The following is a 16979-nucleotide window of genomic DNA, read 5'->3' as shown; positions in this document are numbered from 1 at the left end:
ATAATTTTCATGATTTTAAATTCTGTAAGCATTAGATTGAAAATCAGAAGCAAGCAAAGAACATATTACTTTATTATTGCTTAATATTCTCCTGGATATTTTAATCTGATACATTTAGAAATTAGAGGTATAAAATGGTAAATATTTTCATTATTCTCTGAAACTTATTTACCTAGAAAAAACTTATAAATAAAAATTTATTAAGATATCTAGGGACAAAATAAACACATGATAGTCAATGGTTTTCATATAAAAAGTATACAACTACTTCTGTAATGCTTATATTCATGAGAACAAAATATGAAAATAGCCAGAAATGTTTAAGAGGATAAAGGTATACTGAGAAGGCACTAACCTTTGGTTGATTTTCAAACATATTAGTAAACCAAAAAAAATTAAAACAATGTTATATTGGTGCATGAATTCATAGAGAAGATAGTGAAACAGAATAGTGTATTTATCTATATGTGTCTTTCTGTGCATCTTTCTATCAATCCTGAGTGCTTAAGGTGAGATTCACTTGCACCTGAATCAGGAGAAAATATTTGGAGCTTCAAGAATAAATGCAGATGGCACTTAGAGATGCTGTACCCAATGTCATAAGGGATTCTGTGGGGGAGCTCATTCAGATGAAATAGGTAAGTTTTTATTTTGTATTTTCAATTTTTTTTTTTTGGAAATGAGAAAGAAAAGTCTCAATGAAAGCTAAGAGTCAGATATATATATAGAAATATTGCTGCCTACTCCCAGGCATGCGAGTGACCAACTCCTTACTTCGGGGAGTGGAGGAGAGAGATATCAAGAGTACAACAATTTTCTTAAGACACCTACCCCACCTTTCATCAAATATCCCCAACCCTAGATTAAGTGCAGGAGTCCTGAAAAACATTTCCACAGGGAAGGTCGGGGTCCCAGGCTCATGGGTGTCTTCTTACTGCCTTTAGCAGAACAAAAATGAGTAAAGCAAAGCTTCTTGCTTCAGAAATATTCAGTCTAATACAGTGTGTACCCTACACCTAATCATCGCTTCATTCCAGAAGCATTAATTGCAGAGAATTCACTGGGAAAGGGAGGATATTTGCCTGTTTTTTAAGGATAAGGTTGGTATTGGCTGAAACTTATATTTATTCTCCCCAAAGAGTCCCTCCCAGGTTTGTAATCCTGATGTAAGAGGGTGCTGCACCAAGTTGCTTCTTTCCAACCTCTCCTACTTTGTGTAGAGGAGGAGAGCGGGGAAGGCAGAAAAGAGAAAAAAAAAAAAAAAGCAAAGAAGTAAAAAGAGGCAGAAGGAGAGTCCCTTTTCCTTGACACGAATGGCATGAATGGGCTTTTGTGGAGAAACTCTGCCTGACCCTGGAGTCTGAGTCAGGCGGAGTCTGAGTCAGGTAGAGTCCCATTTAGAAGTCCTCTGAGGAAGCTGCACTAGAGTCACTGCCCTCAGACATCAACTTCCATTTCTTCTCCACTACTGCAGTCTAAAGAGGTACTGCTTTCTTCCTCTTCGCCATCTTTCTTCCTGTTCTCTTCTGGTTCCATGGAGACATGGCAGTTTACCCAAATAGTCTGTGATGCATCTGCTCCTGCAGCCTGGAGCCCCTGCCCCTCCCCAAACCCTTCTTGCAGACCCTTTGCTGATGAGGACTGCGGACCTCCTGTCATCACCATATTCTTACCCTTAGCATAGGTCGATTCTTTGTATGCAGCATAATCTTCAGGTGACAAAGTCTTGAGCCAGAGATCCAATTTCACTTTGTATTGCTTCTGCAGCTCCTCAGCCTGGCTCTTATAATGATCCTTCTGGCTCTGAGGGATGCGCTGCCAGCGTCTGCCAATCTCTACCATGCACTCCCTCAGGGACAAATGTTGCAGCTCCTTACTTGACCAGGAATCTTGGTGAAACTTGTGGTATCCATTCATGGGGGGTTTCTGAGGCTCTCCATGAAATTTTACCTTCTTGAAAAATCGATCTGTTTTTTGAAGAGACCTCACTTCTTCAATATTTTTCTGAACCTTCTTTTGCACTTTGGTTTGAACCCTCTTGGAGATATCAGATTTCTTGCCCTTCTGGTCTAAGTCAGGGTGTTCTTCCCTGAATCGAGCAAGTTTTTCCTCAAATTCTTGCTTTTCCTTCTGGAAATCCTGAATATATTTCTGTTTCATCTGCTCTGGGAGCTCCTTGTATTTCTCTGACAGGATTTTGGTCAGTTCCTGGCTTCTCATCCCAGGGTACATTTGGGAGTACTGGGGCCAATTCTCCTTGAAGAAGCGGATATAAGCAGTAAGGGGCCTCTTTGGAAAGTCTGGATGGTTCCTGCCTTTTTGGCTTTCGTTTGTATTTTTAACACATTTCTTAGCTTCCAGGACTAATTCTTTCAAAGTGCTGAATTTTCTCAAGCTGCAAGAAATCTCTAACCATTTGAGTCTGCACATTTCACCAGAAAAGTTTTTAAAAGCTACTTTTCCCCAGTCCATGTGTGACTGAGTTGAGCTGAACGTGCCGTTGTCATCAGATGGGAGATTATTCTCCATGCATTCCAGTAACCTCAAGACGTCTGCATTGGACCAATGGCTTTGGCTTCTAGGCAAAGCCATTTTGATGTCTCTGGCTTACTTATAAGATCCCGGTTATGTAGACATCAGAGTAAGAACACAGAGTTCCTTACTTTTAAGAGTCAGTGGATGATTTCTTTCTGGAAGTCCTGCAGTATGTGTGATTCTGTATTTCTGAGGAGAAAGAAAGGAAAGTTACTCTGCTTCATTGGGATTGATGAAAAAAATTACACCCTATTTGCCATACATCCCTTGTATAATTAATTTACTCTTAACGATATAAATAAAATATAGCCCATTTCTGAATTAAAATCCATATTTGCCTTTCATATGCTACATGTGCAATATTCAATATCTCCACACTCCACCCCAGCCTTCTTTCTGCCAGATCTCACATGAACTGATCTTAAATTGAGTTGCATAAGGCAAACACCAGACCACTCATCACTTAGGAAGCTTAATAGAACAGAAATGCCCTGAAGACAGAGTCAAAAGTTAAAGTGGAAGGAGAAATGCCTAAACGGGAAAGACTGTTCATTCTACAGTGCCCTGAGTATGGCCGTTTTCTAAGCACAGCCCAAATGGCCATAGCTAAAGTTGCAGATGAGAAGTTAAAGATGCAATAGGACAAGCCCAAGAGCTCCTCCAGACATGCATCCAACTGTTACCTTTTTATGAGGGAATGTGAACCTGTGATAAAAGACTGAATTAAAGATTCTCCAGGACCCATGCATGGGAATGAATGCTTTCTAGTGAACCATACTGCTTCTCCTTTTAAATATCAAGGATTTAATGGCAATTATAAAACATTTCAATTTTATTTGGTTAAGTGTTCATCATCTTTAAGCCTCAGTGGAAGTTTGGCTTCCTCCGGAAAGTGCCTCCAAAATACCTGGCATTTTCCACTATAGAACTTGAAAACATGGCAGATCTGATAACTACTGCTTTTTTTTTTTTTTTCCCCACCAATTTTTTTTTGCCTAAAGTAATTCCTCTGGGGCATGATTTCCCAACTAATTCTCCAAATTCTCGTAACTCTTTCACTAGTCTTTTTAGGATAGTCTTCTATTCTAAGACAAATCCTAACTTCAGTAAAATTGTGTACAAATACATACAACATTAAATTAAACCAGATCTTAAATAGAGGGTGCATAAGGAGTGTAACATGGGGCCTTCAGGGGAAAATATGCATTAGAAGGGAAAGAGAACAGAGTTAAGATGCCAGTGAGAATGATGATTTCCAATTTCATCCATGTCCCTACAAAGGACATGAAAAGCTGAAAAACCAAACACCGCACGCTCTCACTCATAGGTGGGAATTGAACAATGAGAACACATGGACACAGGAAGGGGAACATCACACTCTGGGGACAGTTGTGGGGTGGGGGGAGTGGGGAGGGATAGCATTAGGAGATATACCTAATGCTAAACGACGAGTTAATGGGTGCAGCACACCAGCATGGCACATGTATACATATGTAACTAACCTGCACATTGTGCACATGTACCCTAAAACTTAAAGTATAATAATAATAATAATAAAAAAAGATGCCAGTGGAGGTCGAAATTCTGAGAATGAGTTTCTGAATATGTGAGAATATTTTTGAGAACTATTTTTAATTCTCAGTAAAGTATAGAAGGATGTAGCCTTTGAATGATGTTAAAAATTCACTAGAAGTATGAAGAATGTTATAATATCACATGCCTCAAAACACAAATTCCTTAATATATAGATTAAAATGTTTTAAAATATTGAATAATAATTCAAGTCCATATTTGAGGTAGAAGATAAAATAAAGAATAGCTCATATATCAAATTTATTATGTGAAAAAGGCTTTTGGAAAATTGTTCATAATAAATGAAAATATAAATAAAAAATTAAAATTTATAAAAAAGCATTAAAATAAACTGAAAAACTTAGAAGAGGGTAAACTTGAAAGTTATTGAATTTTTAACCTCAAAAATCTGAAAAAAGTCATTTCATTAGTGTCCTAAAAAAAAAAAACTTAATAGTATAACGGGAGAGTAATTAAGAAAAAAGTAACATTCAGAAAGGAAAATAAAAAAATTAAAAAACATTTGATTTCATACTTTGTGTTTAAGATCAAAACATACTCTGAAATGGTTCAGGGATAAAAAGATGTCAAACTTCCAAATATATTGTAAGTGATGATTATAAAAAATAAATACATAAATATAAGATGTATTCTAACTCAGAAAAAGGAGAAGTCACATAGACTTGATGTTAGAAAAGAGATGTGGAATACTCAGAATCTGAATTTAGGAAAAGAAGTACTGTCTTCCCAATTGTAAATGTTAGGATGATGTGTATAAAGCAGTGAAAATAAAAATACAGTTGTGTTTTTGTTGTTATGTGGCTCTTTTATGAGCCAGACATTTTTTCAAATTGCCAGTTAAAGAGTGTGGCCCCCCAAAACATATGTCTAAGTCCTGACCCCTGAAACCTGTGAATATGACCTTTTGAAAATAGGATCTTTGCAGATGTAATTACCTTGGTAATCTCCTAATGAGATTAGTCTGGGTTTAGGGTGGGACCTAAGTCCGATGACTCTTATCATTATAGAAGAAATAAAAGGAAGATCTGAGACACGTCAACAGTCATGTGGAGACAGAGCTCACTGGAGCTATGCTGCCACAAGCCAATGAAAGCTAAATGTTCCCATCAGCCACCAGAAACTAGTAGACAGGGAGGGGCTGGATTTCTACTCAGAATCCCCAATGGGAACCAACTCTGTCAACGTGTTGATTATAAGTTTTAGGTTTTCAGTATGTGAGAGAGCAAATTACTGTTTCATCTGTGATAGTTTATTACAGCAGCCCCAGCAAACTAATATGCAAATGTTTTACACTTATTATTAATATCTTATTTTTCTCCTTGAATCTCTATGAGGTCATTTTATGCTTGCTGTTGTATTACTTCCGTGAGAAAACTGCAAACAGGTGTGGAGGCTCATGCCTGTAATCCCAGCACTTTAGGAGCCTAAGATGGGAGGATCACTTGAACTCAGGAGTTCAAGATAAGCCTGGGCAACAAGTGAGAAACCCCCATCTCTTACAAAAAGAAAGAAAGAAGCCGGGAAAAACTAAGAATGTATACAGGGCCAGGCACAGTGGCTCACGCCTGTAATTTCAACACTTTGGGAGGCTGAAGCAGGAAGATTGCTTGAGCTCAGGAGTTTGAGACCAGCCTGGGCAACTTAGAGAGACCCCATCTCTAGAAAAACAAAAATGTAGCCAGACCCACACTCGTAGTGCCTGTAGTCCCAGCCACTCTGGAGGCTGAGGTGAGAGGATGGCTTGAGCACAGGAGGGCAAGACTTCAGTGAGCCTTGATTGTATCAGTGCTCTTCAGACTAGGCAACAGAGTGAGACCCTGCCTCAAAAAAATTAACCTTGTCAATTGTATGTGATTGCTCCCTTTTCTGTGTTAGAATACATCTTTTATTTGTTTACTTTTTACTTTTTATCATCATCACTTGTAAAATACTTAGAAGTTTAAGACATCCTTTTATCCTTGAATCATTTGAGGGTAAGTTTTGATCTTAAACATAATGTATGGACTCCTGTGACTTTGTGAAGCTGTATGAATTCTTAGTTTTTAATTTTTATTAATTTTTATTTTTTTAATTTTTGTGACATAAAAAGTAAAAAATAAAAATAAATAAAGAAATACAAACGTATAACCTTCACAAAGTCACATGTTTTCTATTTTATAGAGTAAAAATCTCAAAAAATAACAAGAGGCTTTGAAAAGAACATTCAAACAACAAAATAGATTTTGTAAATTAAAAATACCATTACATAAATAAAAACTTCAGTGGAATATTAGGAAAATAAAAAAGTGCCTTTGAGCACTTTGAAAACTTTGCAGAGGACCAAGGCTGCATACAACCTGAAGTTACAGTCAACATAGAACTTTTCATATTCTACAATAAACGTTTCCAATTAAATTCTAGATGTCATGCTATAGATAAAACTGTAAAATATCCAGGACCTGCTGCCCAGAAGTTCACAATTTTTATACACAAAGAAAAAAATTAAAGGAAATACTCACCTGAATATTCTATAACTGGTCTGAACAGTGCTTGCAGGAAATTCATGCATTTGGCTCAGGAGTTGGGTGTCCTCTGGGCTTTCTGGATAACAGATGTTATTCTCTGAGATTTCCACAGTCTAGCAAATTCCAAATGCCTCTATAAGTAATAATCCTTGCTTTTTGGAGGCCAAAGTATTATAGGATCCTTAAAGCCCCTCCCTTATTAGGTTTCTGCAGTACAGAGTACAAATGAAAGGATTTACCTTTCCACCATTGTTTACATCAACTCAATTCCTAATCTCTGTAAATAACCCTCTACAAACACCCTCTAGTTGTGGTTAGTGCTGGTTTATCTTGTCATTTATTTATTTATTTATTTATTTTGAGACGGAGTCACCCTCTGTCATCCAGGCTGGAGTGCAATGGCATGATCTCGGCTCACCGCAACCTCTGCCTCCCAGGTTCAAGGGATTCTCCTGTCTCAGCCTCCCGAGTTGTTCAGATTACAGGCATGTGCCACCAGGCCCGGCTGATTTTGTATTTTTAGTAGAGACAGGGTTTCACCATGTTGGCCAGACTGGTCTCAGACTCCTGACCTCTGGTGATCCGCCCACCTCGGCCTCCCAAAGTGCTGGAATCACAGGTGTGAGCCACCATGCCTGGCTTTTGTCATTGATTATTAAACAACACCCACGTGGCAAATTAATGTTTGATTTTCTGGGGCCCCAAGTCTACTTTCATTTCTGCTCCCACATCTGATTGTATTTTTATATGAGATTTGAATACACCATTTCATTCTTTGATAATTTCTGCCCTTTCTTCACTGAAATCTAGGATCTGCTACCATCTCACCTGGCTCATCGACATGTAAATCCCTTCAGTACTGATCAATTTCTACCAGTCTTTAGATTTGAAGATCAAAATGCTAATGACAATGATGGATGGTTTTGGAAAAGGACAAGTAGAGCCTCAATGTCTGGCACCTATGGATGATTTAATTTTAAACTCAGGGAAATGAAGTAGGTACTGTGCATAAAAAATATTCAGGTGATTTTATTTAAAGCATTTTTACTAAATTCAAGCTAATCAAAAAAACCTTTATTTAAATGACAACTTATTTGAATAATTTTTAAATTTTTATTTTTAATCAATATATAAAAATTGCACATATGTATGACATACAATATAATATTTTGATACATGTATAAATTGTGCATTGATCAAATTAGGGTTTGACAACCTCAGGCTTCATCATTTATAAAATAGACTTCTGCCATTTAAAACTTTATGTCTAAAGTTACCAACTAGTAATTAACTGAACATATCAAATAACAAGATATTATTTAAAAGAGCCTAAATTAATAAAATGTTTAAATACATTTTGAGCTTTAAAATACAAGAAATAAATATGACTTATTTTAGAAAAAACTTTAAAAAATATAGACAAAGGTGGATATAGACAAAAACATGTACAGGAAAATATCAAAAGGACTAAATCCCTTGGAGATTTTAATGGTAAAAGCTTGCTGATATTATTTTTAAAATTATCATCTTTTAAAAAAACATTTTATGGCAATTTGTTAATGAGAATAAGCTTCTATTGAAAGTGAAATCTTTGCTTCTATAAGAATATACTCTCAGATATGCATCTCTTATAGAGCTAACATAAATAATTATTTAGATGTCTGTAGTTACAATAAGCTTTATATGATGGGGTTTAGAAATATCTATAAAGCAAGCCCTGGGGATAATTCTAACACATGCTACAGTTTGGGGATGTAAGCTCAAACTGTCATCCATCTAGTGACTTAAAGTTTGTCTTCTACTCTAAAATATATCAACACACACACATATATGTGCACATGTAAATATATACAAATAAAATATTGTAGTGAAATAAAATACCTTTTTTTGTTTGTTAGTTGGTGTTGAGAAAAGCTCTAGCTCTGTTGCCCAGAATGGAATGCAGTGGAACAATCATGGTTCACTGCAGCATCAAACTCCTGGGCTCAAGTGATCCTCCCGTCTCAGCCTCCTAAGTAGCTGGAACCAAAGATGTGTGCCACCATACCTGGCTAATTTTTTAAAAAAATATTTTTATAGAAATAGAGTATCTCAGTGTTGTCCAGGCTCATCTTGCACTCCTGAATTCAAGCCTTCCTCCTACCTCAGCCTCCCAAAGTGCTGGGATTAAAGGCATAAGGCACTATGTCTGGCCTTGAAAGGAATTTTTATTCAGCCTTTTCCAGATGTTTTTGCTTTTTTCTGGTGCTAGTCCTAAGAAAATTAAGAAGTCCTAAGATAACTGTTCCCAACATGTAAAACATGCATTCGTTGGTTATTATGGCAATATTCCCTGCATGAGTAATTTTGGTGGTGAGCTTCTGTCTCATCATTTCTAGAAAAAATGTTATTTCTGTCATAACCCCTAATGCTTAATAAAAAGGCTCTTTCTTTGTATGTTGGTCTTCTTCTTGCAAATTAGACACCCAGTATTAGCTCGTATTTCATTGTTAAGGACCAGCCCTGTGCTGGAGAGCTCTGGTTTCAGGGCCGCTACTTACCATGGTAGCTCATGGCTGTGCTCTTTCTTTCTTCCTTGTTCCACTTCACAACATCTCACACAGGACAAAAAGCAGAGCAGATATGTTCAGATCCTCTGATGTTAATTGAGGCCACTGTGCTTTTTGAGAAATACAAAATTTGGCCCCAAAACATCCGTCCAGATTGTATACAGAGTCTATAGTGACCTCTCAAATATGACCTCCTGCTTTAACAGAATCAGTTCAGGTTCTGGATATTTTTTACCAAACTCAAGTTAGCTGCAACTGCTCGAGTTTTCATCAATTCAGATACAAAACCATTTACCTTCTTTGATTTCAACAATAAGAATCACAAAACTAGATCTTACATACAAAGTACACCTCACTAAATTGGGGGATTGGTAAATAAATTAAAAGTGGTTATTATCTATTGCTATTTATATATTTCCTTGTAACCATTTCCAATCTTGGTGCCCATCCCTCATCAGATGGTGCTTGGCGCACCTCTGTGCAAATGTCCTCTCTTCTATTTCCACAAAGGCAAAATGCTGTTTTCTATATTTAGGAATACTATCAACTTCTTGTTACTGTTGCCATTACTTTAGAGTCACCTACTCATATGTACAGTTTCTAAACTAAAATATGGCAAGAAACTTGTCAATGAAGACAATTCCATGTGAAATTTTAGGTGTGTTTCTTTTTCTGCAGAGTAATTGACTGATTCTCAAATTTTACGGGGCTAGTTTAGTCACAGCTCTTCCCTCTGAGATCTTCATTTTCTGAGAAACTAACTCTGAATCTGTGTCCTGATGAGGATCTGCCATCACACATACCACAAAGTGCCACCCATGTCAAGCATGAAAGTCTGCACTCGAACTGACACCCACAATTGATATCACAGCAGAGAAACAACGACATAGAGCACAACTGAGAGGAAGAGCTGTCTCAGCTATGCAGCCAAATGCTTAGGACAAAATAAGGAATCCACGCCTCACACACTCTGGGTTGGAGAAGATGGGACTGCATTAGACAAGTAGGTTTTTCATTTGTTTGTTTGTTTTTGAGATGGACTCTTGCCCTGTTCCCCAGGCTGGAGTGCCCTGGCACGATCTCGGCTCACTGCAACCTCTGCCACCTGGGTTCAAGCAATTCTCCTGCCTTAGCCTCCCAATTAGCTGAGATTACAGGTGCCCACCAACACGCCCGGCTAATTTTTTATTTTTATTTCTAGTAGAGACAGGGTTTCACCAGTTGGCCAGGCTGGTCTTGAACTGATGACCTCAGGTGATCCCCCGCTCTCAGCCTTTCAATGTGTTGGGATCACAGGTGTGAGCCACAGTGCCTGGCCTAGATAAGTACTTTTGAGGGATAAGATGGTGATATCTGAAATATTTGGCTGGAGATGTTCTTTGTATTGTTTTTACTTCCATCTCTCTGTCTGTTACTTGTATCCTATACTAACAATCAAGGCTCCTTTTGATGGAAATTATTTTAATCTCTTAGCTGTTGCCTCTTTCTGCCTATGGAACATCTTGCACACCACTGCCTGACCAGATTTTATAACTCAGCATTCAAGCAAAGCTCCTGTCATAATCTAAACTCTTCCTTATGGTATCCTTGCTTTTCAGTACTAATCTGAGATACTCCTGCTGCTTTTCTTCAGAACAAACAGCTCTTTCAATAAAGCTAATGTCAGGAAACTTGCCATGCAAATAAACACAACAAATAAATTGAAACATAATCTATTTTATTTTTTCCAATAACAAACCTCTTAAGTGAATTTATGTCCTTAATGAAAGAGTTGTTTACTTTTCCAAGTTCTGCAGTTTCTTTTCTAAATTGTTCCCATTTTCCTTATACTTTCTACAATATTCTCATGATGCTTCATTGTTTCTTTTCGGGCCAGCCTCTCTCTCTTCTCCACTGCCTTTTGAAAAGCTGAGCAGTTGGACCTGGGAAAGATGCCCTACCAGCTTCAGGAACAATGCTGATAGAGGATGCCAATCTGGGATGATGGCACATTTTCTGTGACAGCTAGTACCACAACCTGGTTACTGGCTGCTAGCATTCTCTGCCCATCAGTGGTCTCTAGATAGTGCACTGTGTATGTCACCAGCAATAGAGTAGCTCCTCTAGTCCGTTATCTTTTCTGCAGTCCCTGTGCACCAAGAGTATCATTACTAGTTAGTTCTAAAGCTCCTCACTGAGTAATGGCAGTATGCTGCCCACTGATAGTTTGGTAAGCTGGAGCTTGTACCATCACTGCAAAAATAGCAGATGACACTGCTTTCTCATCTTCATACTTTTCTCTAATTCCTGGCTTTCCAGGTGCATGTAAGGATACACTACTCAATATTATCCTGTTGGAAATGCTCTTGGACAGTATCTGTCTTACCTGTTAAGAATCAGATATCCATGAACTGTATTCTGAGAATCTTTACCCTTTACACTTATGAAGATGTGAGTTGCAGAAAAACACTTCTTAAATCTTTGGTAGAATTCTTCTGGACCACTCTTGATATAAGAAGCTTCCCTGAATGACTCCAGCTCTGTGGAAACCATGTGGATCCTCCATGCACGATGCTACAAAAAAAATCACAGAAATTTGTCTTGATCGTCCTTTTTGATTCTTATAGGCTTCTTCCTTCCTATTAAAGTGATTGTTTTATTAATAGGATTAGGGTAACATAGTGTTCTCTGTGCATGTTTCCCAAATATGTTTGGAAATAAACTACAGGTGAGGGAAGAGACTCACAAGGGAATTCCAAGTGGCTGGGATTAAAGGATGCGTGAGTGAATAAATGATCTGGTTCCAAGATTGGATTAAAAGAAAAAAATTGCCACTGATCTCTTTTCCACATTGTGATCATATTGCCCTCTTCTCTCAGTTGTCTCTAGATTTTCTGCCTATCTCCCAGATTATTCTGCCTATCTCCCAGAAAATTCAGAAAGAAAGATATTTTCTTTCTGAAATTCAAAAGTAATAAAATAATGAATTTAAGCTCCCCCTATAAAATAAGGTCATGTGTGTTCCTAAAAGTTAGAAAGGTTAGAAGTATAAAATTCCAATATGTATTAGGTGACTGTCCTCAGACATTTTAAGAAAACCTCAGATGAATATCAAGGATAGAAAATTAAATCCTAAAATACTATAGAAATGTGAGATAAATGTAAAAACATTCTGTTAATTCAAATTAAAAAAATGCCATTTATTTGGACTATGCCCCAACAGACCAAATCAAAATGCAGCTATTCATGCTAAAGTTCTGCATCCCTGAATTTTTAACTACATTGTTTACCTGACTTAGTAAAAAATCAGGATGGATGCATAATAGCCAAACGCCAAAACAGGCCAGTTTTAGCCAGCATGATAAAGAAGTCTTCTATTCTTTCATCTACGGAAGAAGAGTAACCTGATGTTAACCATTTCATTTGTTGTATTATTTTGTTTCTTTGCTCCTGTTCAAGAAACCTTACAAAAACTGGCTCTTGTCCCATACCCAGCATAGAAACTCTCTATTTTTGGATGAGATATTTCCTGATTTTTGAATCACAGATAGAAGCCAATTTGATCACTTAGCTAAATTTGCAAAAATATTGTCTTCTCATATCTTCAAATATACAATGAGAAAACCCAAAGAGATATGAGAAAATCTGGCCAAAATCACACACACACACACACACACACACACACACACACACACACACACAATCAGGAGTTGAACTGAGAACAGAAATAACATTTTCTGATTTGAAGGCAGTAGAATTTTTATTGTCTAATAACAGTAACTTTATTTTATATAATCTTGAATTTTTGGTTACTAACAATGAGTCAAAGGAAAGCTCACAGGAGGACACCCGGGTAGACATTCCTCTCTGAGTCTGCAGCATCATCAACTATAGTTAGTTGAAATGATAAATTAAATTATGCTGGCTAAATGGAGAACACAAGACAAGAACTCTATGTATGCTACTATTATGCATTTGCTTGATTTTGCCACAAATAATTTTCCTTTCTTTTCTTTTCTTTTGAGACAGAGTCTTACTCTGGCACCCAGGGTGAAGTGCAGTGGCATAATCTCAGCTCACTGCAGCCTGCACCTTCTGGGTTCAAGCAAGTCTCCAGCCTCCGTGTCTGAAGTAGCTGGGATTACAGATGCCCACCACCATGTCTGGCTAATTTTCATAATTTTGATAGAGACAGGGTTTCACCATGTTGGCCAGGCTTGTCTCGAACTCCTGACCTCAAGTTATCTGCCTGCCTCAGCCTCCCAACATGTAATTTTCTTTTTTTAACTACATGGTTAACACATCTTAGTTCCTTCCTGGGCTCATATTCCTTGATGTGACCTTTATGCTATGGCTTTCCCAGAATTTCATCATAGACTATGATCTCTTCCCATTTTGTATACTCTTCCTTAAAATTTCATATCACTTCTCTGGTTTGAACTACACACATGCTATGTTTCCACATCAGTTTTTAATTTTATTTCTATGAAGAATTTTACTTCTGCCCCCCAAAATGTGACAAGGCAAATGGATCAATAACCTCTTCAAGAGGTGAGAAGGAATCTTAGGTTTCTGATATAACTGGCAAGGTTCCCAGTGTCTTACCTTAATTTTATTTCTCAATTTAGGAACATCCCAGGTGATAATAATTATAATAGAAGTTATCAAAACAGAAGAATGTAATAAATTTTTGGTTTAATGGCTGAGAAAATTTACCAACCTATATCTTAAATGTCCTTGGTGGCTGATACCACCTGTATGTACAAGTAAATCTAAGCTAAATAAGATTAGCTATAAAATTTTCTTTGAATCAATGACAAACAAAATTGGTAACAAGGTAATATTGAGAGTGTAATGGCTGTTGCTTATGGAAATTTTAGTGTCGATAGAGAATGCTCAGGAACTTTAGGTGGAAACAGAAAGGAAAATTGAGTTGAAAGCCCAGAAGGTAAAATTCCACAATGTGAGATCACTTGGAGAGACACAAATTTCAGAAGGTGATAGAGTTTTCCTGTTACTTAGTAAAGTGCTACAAAAAAAATGTGTGGGAGGAGAAGAGAGAAAGTTAACTAAGCAGTCTAGGTAGTACAGACAGAAAGAATAAGGAAGCATTGCTGATAAGTATTTTCATAATTTGGATAATCACCTTGATTTAGCCATCAATTTAAGAGATTAAAAGACACATAAGATCCTTCTTTCCATATGATCCTTAGTTAGCCAGTTGCTGAATGGGGAAACACTGGACACCTCGACAGTGGTGAAAAGCAGAGTGTACTTATTCCTGAATACTCATTCCCAGTTCGAACTAAAAGCAACTCTTTAGTAAAGGATCACCTGATTTTTACTGAACACAAGCTCTGGGTATTTCTTCTGCTCTGTCTGTCATTGAATATTTTTTTCTTCTAAATCAAAGAAAAAAAAAAAAGAAAAAGAAAAGGCCAGACACAGTGGCACATGCCTCTAATCCCAAGCTTTGGGTGATTGAAGTAGGAGGGTTATTAGAGTTCATGACTTCGAGACCACCCTGGGCAACATAGCAAGACCTTGTCTCTGGCAAAAAATAAAAATAAAAATAGAAAATAAATAAAATAAAATAAAGGAAATAAAAATAAATATTTAATGTGTACTCAGCATTTCCAGATACATCTGGCAGCTCAGTGTGCTGCATGCCTAAGCTTGAAGGAAGAGGATGGGAACAGAAGTATTGTAGAAAGCACCATGTCATCTCCTTACATTCAGGTCCTCTTGCTCAGGATGGTTTTTCAGTTTTCTTGCTGAACAGCAGATGGCAACAAATTTCACTTTCTTGCAAATAGAGATGAAATCCAGTTGTTGAAAGTAATAGTCATTTTTTTGATTACCTCCTCTATTTAGATAAGTAGATGAAAAAAAATAGCCCCCATTTACTTAAAATTGGGATCTTTATTAGAGTAAACTAGCCTGTGCCCTAACTGATCCCATGAGAGGTTTTCGCTGATACTGAGTATCTGAGAGAAATGTACCCTCAGTTTTATGAGACTGAATAAATTACAGATGATACAAATTCTTTACATATCAGTCACAATTGATCTCTTGTTTATAATCCAAGATATTTTCTTTCCTTTTTTGTTTTAACATAGGTTTCTCAATTTATTATAAAAATTTGCACTATCATCTGTATTCCTCTTTATAATGTGTGTTTTGTATATTTCTACAGTAAATGAGATGGAAATCATTTTATTCTTAGTGAGTAGCTTAATATATATGTCAATTTAATTCCTGACAGTCTCCATCATTGTAAGTCCTTTTTTATATTTTCTTATCACTAAGAATCTTCCTATTTTACTGGTACATGTTGGCCATCCTCTGAAAATTTCGAAATCAACCTTATAGAAGAAAAATAAGACACAATTGTTTCAAATATATAAATAATGAAAGTTCATTAGCATGTGAATCTTGACACTAATCTTCTTACGTTTTTTGACATTATCCTTTAATATTTTCTATCATATTATGCTATCCATGCTTTGGGGAAAATTTCCTAATTCTATTACAGAAAAATATTTGTTTATATTAATTCTTTTATTCTTATGTAAGGAGAATATTAAGAACTTCATATATCCAGAGCACAACAATCCATGTCTGGAACAAAGCAGGCATTTTTGTAAACATATATTCACGTACAACTTTTTTTTTTTTTTTTTTTTTTGAGACGAGGTCTCATTCTGTCACCCAGGCTGGAGTGCTGTGGTGCAATCACAGCTTATTTTAGCCTTAAACTCCTGGACTGAAGGGGTCCTCCCACCTCAGCCTTGTGAGTAGCTAAGATTACAGGTGTGAGCCACCACGCATGGCTTATATATACATATATATTTTGTAGCGATGGGGTGTTGCTATATTGCCTAGGCTGGTCTCAAACCTCAAGCAATCTTCCTGCCACTACCTTCCAAAGTGCTGGGATCACAGGCATGAGCCGCCATGCCAAGCCATAAAAAACTTTAAATTGTGTTTGTGTGTAAACAGTTGAAATGCGGTGATGAAGGGTGACTAAGGGGTTTATGCAGAAATTTCTAGAGAAAGGGTAATTTGGGTTGTCAAGTCATTGCCATGGAATGGGTGAAAACTCCTGGGTGTTGGCATGGCAATGGTAACCTGCTATGGCACACTGGTGGGCGTGTATTTTGGAAAGCTGCTTCTGCCTGGTCCCTGTTTTAGCTAATCCTCAATTTGGTTTGGTGTCTAAGCCCTACCTCGAAAGTCAAGTTTAGCCCCCTACCTTGAGGAGACTTGTTCAAGGCCCCACAGCAACACTCATTCCCAGGTATGGAAGACAGTGATGTTGACCAAGCTTTAAGTTTTGTTTTTTTTCTGTTAACAAGCATTTGTTAATTTCCACAGTATACTGAAGAAGTGTGTTTGATAGTGGAAACACACTAGTAAATGTGTAATTAACTGTGGCAGAACAATTATTAAAACAAAAACCAAGGGGATATTGTATGATGGTGAAATGAGAATAGAAAGTAGGGAGTATATGTCTACACTTTGTTCTTCTATCCTCCCATCCCTTCTCTTATGGCCTGGGGGATGACCTTAAATTAAATTAAAATGAAACAAACTGCCAGGCATGGTGGCCAGCTCCTATATTCCTGACTACTCCATAGGCTGAGGGAGGAGCATCCCTTGAGCCCAGGAGTATGAGTTCAGCTTGGGGAACATAGTGAGACCCTGTCTCCATTTTAAAAATTTGGTCTATCTTTCTATCCAAATATATATACATTTTTATGTATATTTATATATATCTATATTTATTTATTTATATTTATATATTTATACATTTTTT

The 16979-nt window shown here is 37.0% G+C and overlaps 1 protein-coding gene across 2 annotated transcripts; it reads right to left on the bottom strand.

Annotated features, from left to right (window-relative positions):
• Positions 1-1333: 1333 nt before the first annotated feature.
• On the bottom strand, positions 1334-6742 carry LOC129030504 (putative upstream-binding factor 1-like protein 6). 2 transcript variants are annotated; one of them, XM_063649123.1, is made up of 2 exons: positions 6627-6742; positions 1334-2724 (listed from the first exon to the last, which is right to left on the bottom strand). In XM_063649123.1, the coding sequence occupies exon 2, from the start codon at positions 2590-2592 to the stop codon at positions 1438-1440; it is 1155 nt and encodes a 384-aa protein (XP_063505193.1). In that variant the 5' UTR covers positions 2593-2724; positions 6627-6742; the 3' UTR covers positions 1334-1437. The 2 variants fall into 2 exon arrangements, with proteins under 2 accessions (XP_063505193.1, XP_054331869.1); XM_054475894.2 differs by lacking the exon at positions 6627-6742 and adding an exon at positions 3443-3449 and having other exon boundaries at positions 1334-2606.
• Positions 6743-16979: the final 10237 nt, after the last annotated feature.

This window comes from Pongo pygmaeus, chromosome 12 (assembly GCF_028885625.2).
Source record: "Pongo pygmaeus isolate AG05252 chromosome 12, NHGRI_mPonPyg2-v2.0_pri, whole genome shotgun sequence".
Classification (NCBI taxonomy): Eukaryota; Metazoa; Chordata; class Mammalia; order Primates; family Hominidae; genus Pongo; species Pongo pygmaeus.
Note: the sequence above shows the minus strand (reverse complement) of the source record. Positions and strands in the feature narration are given on the sequence as shown.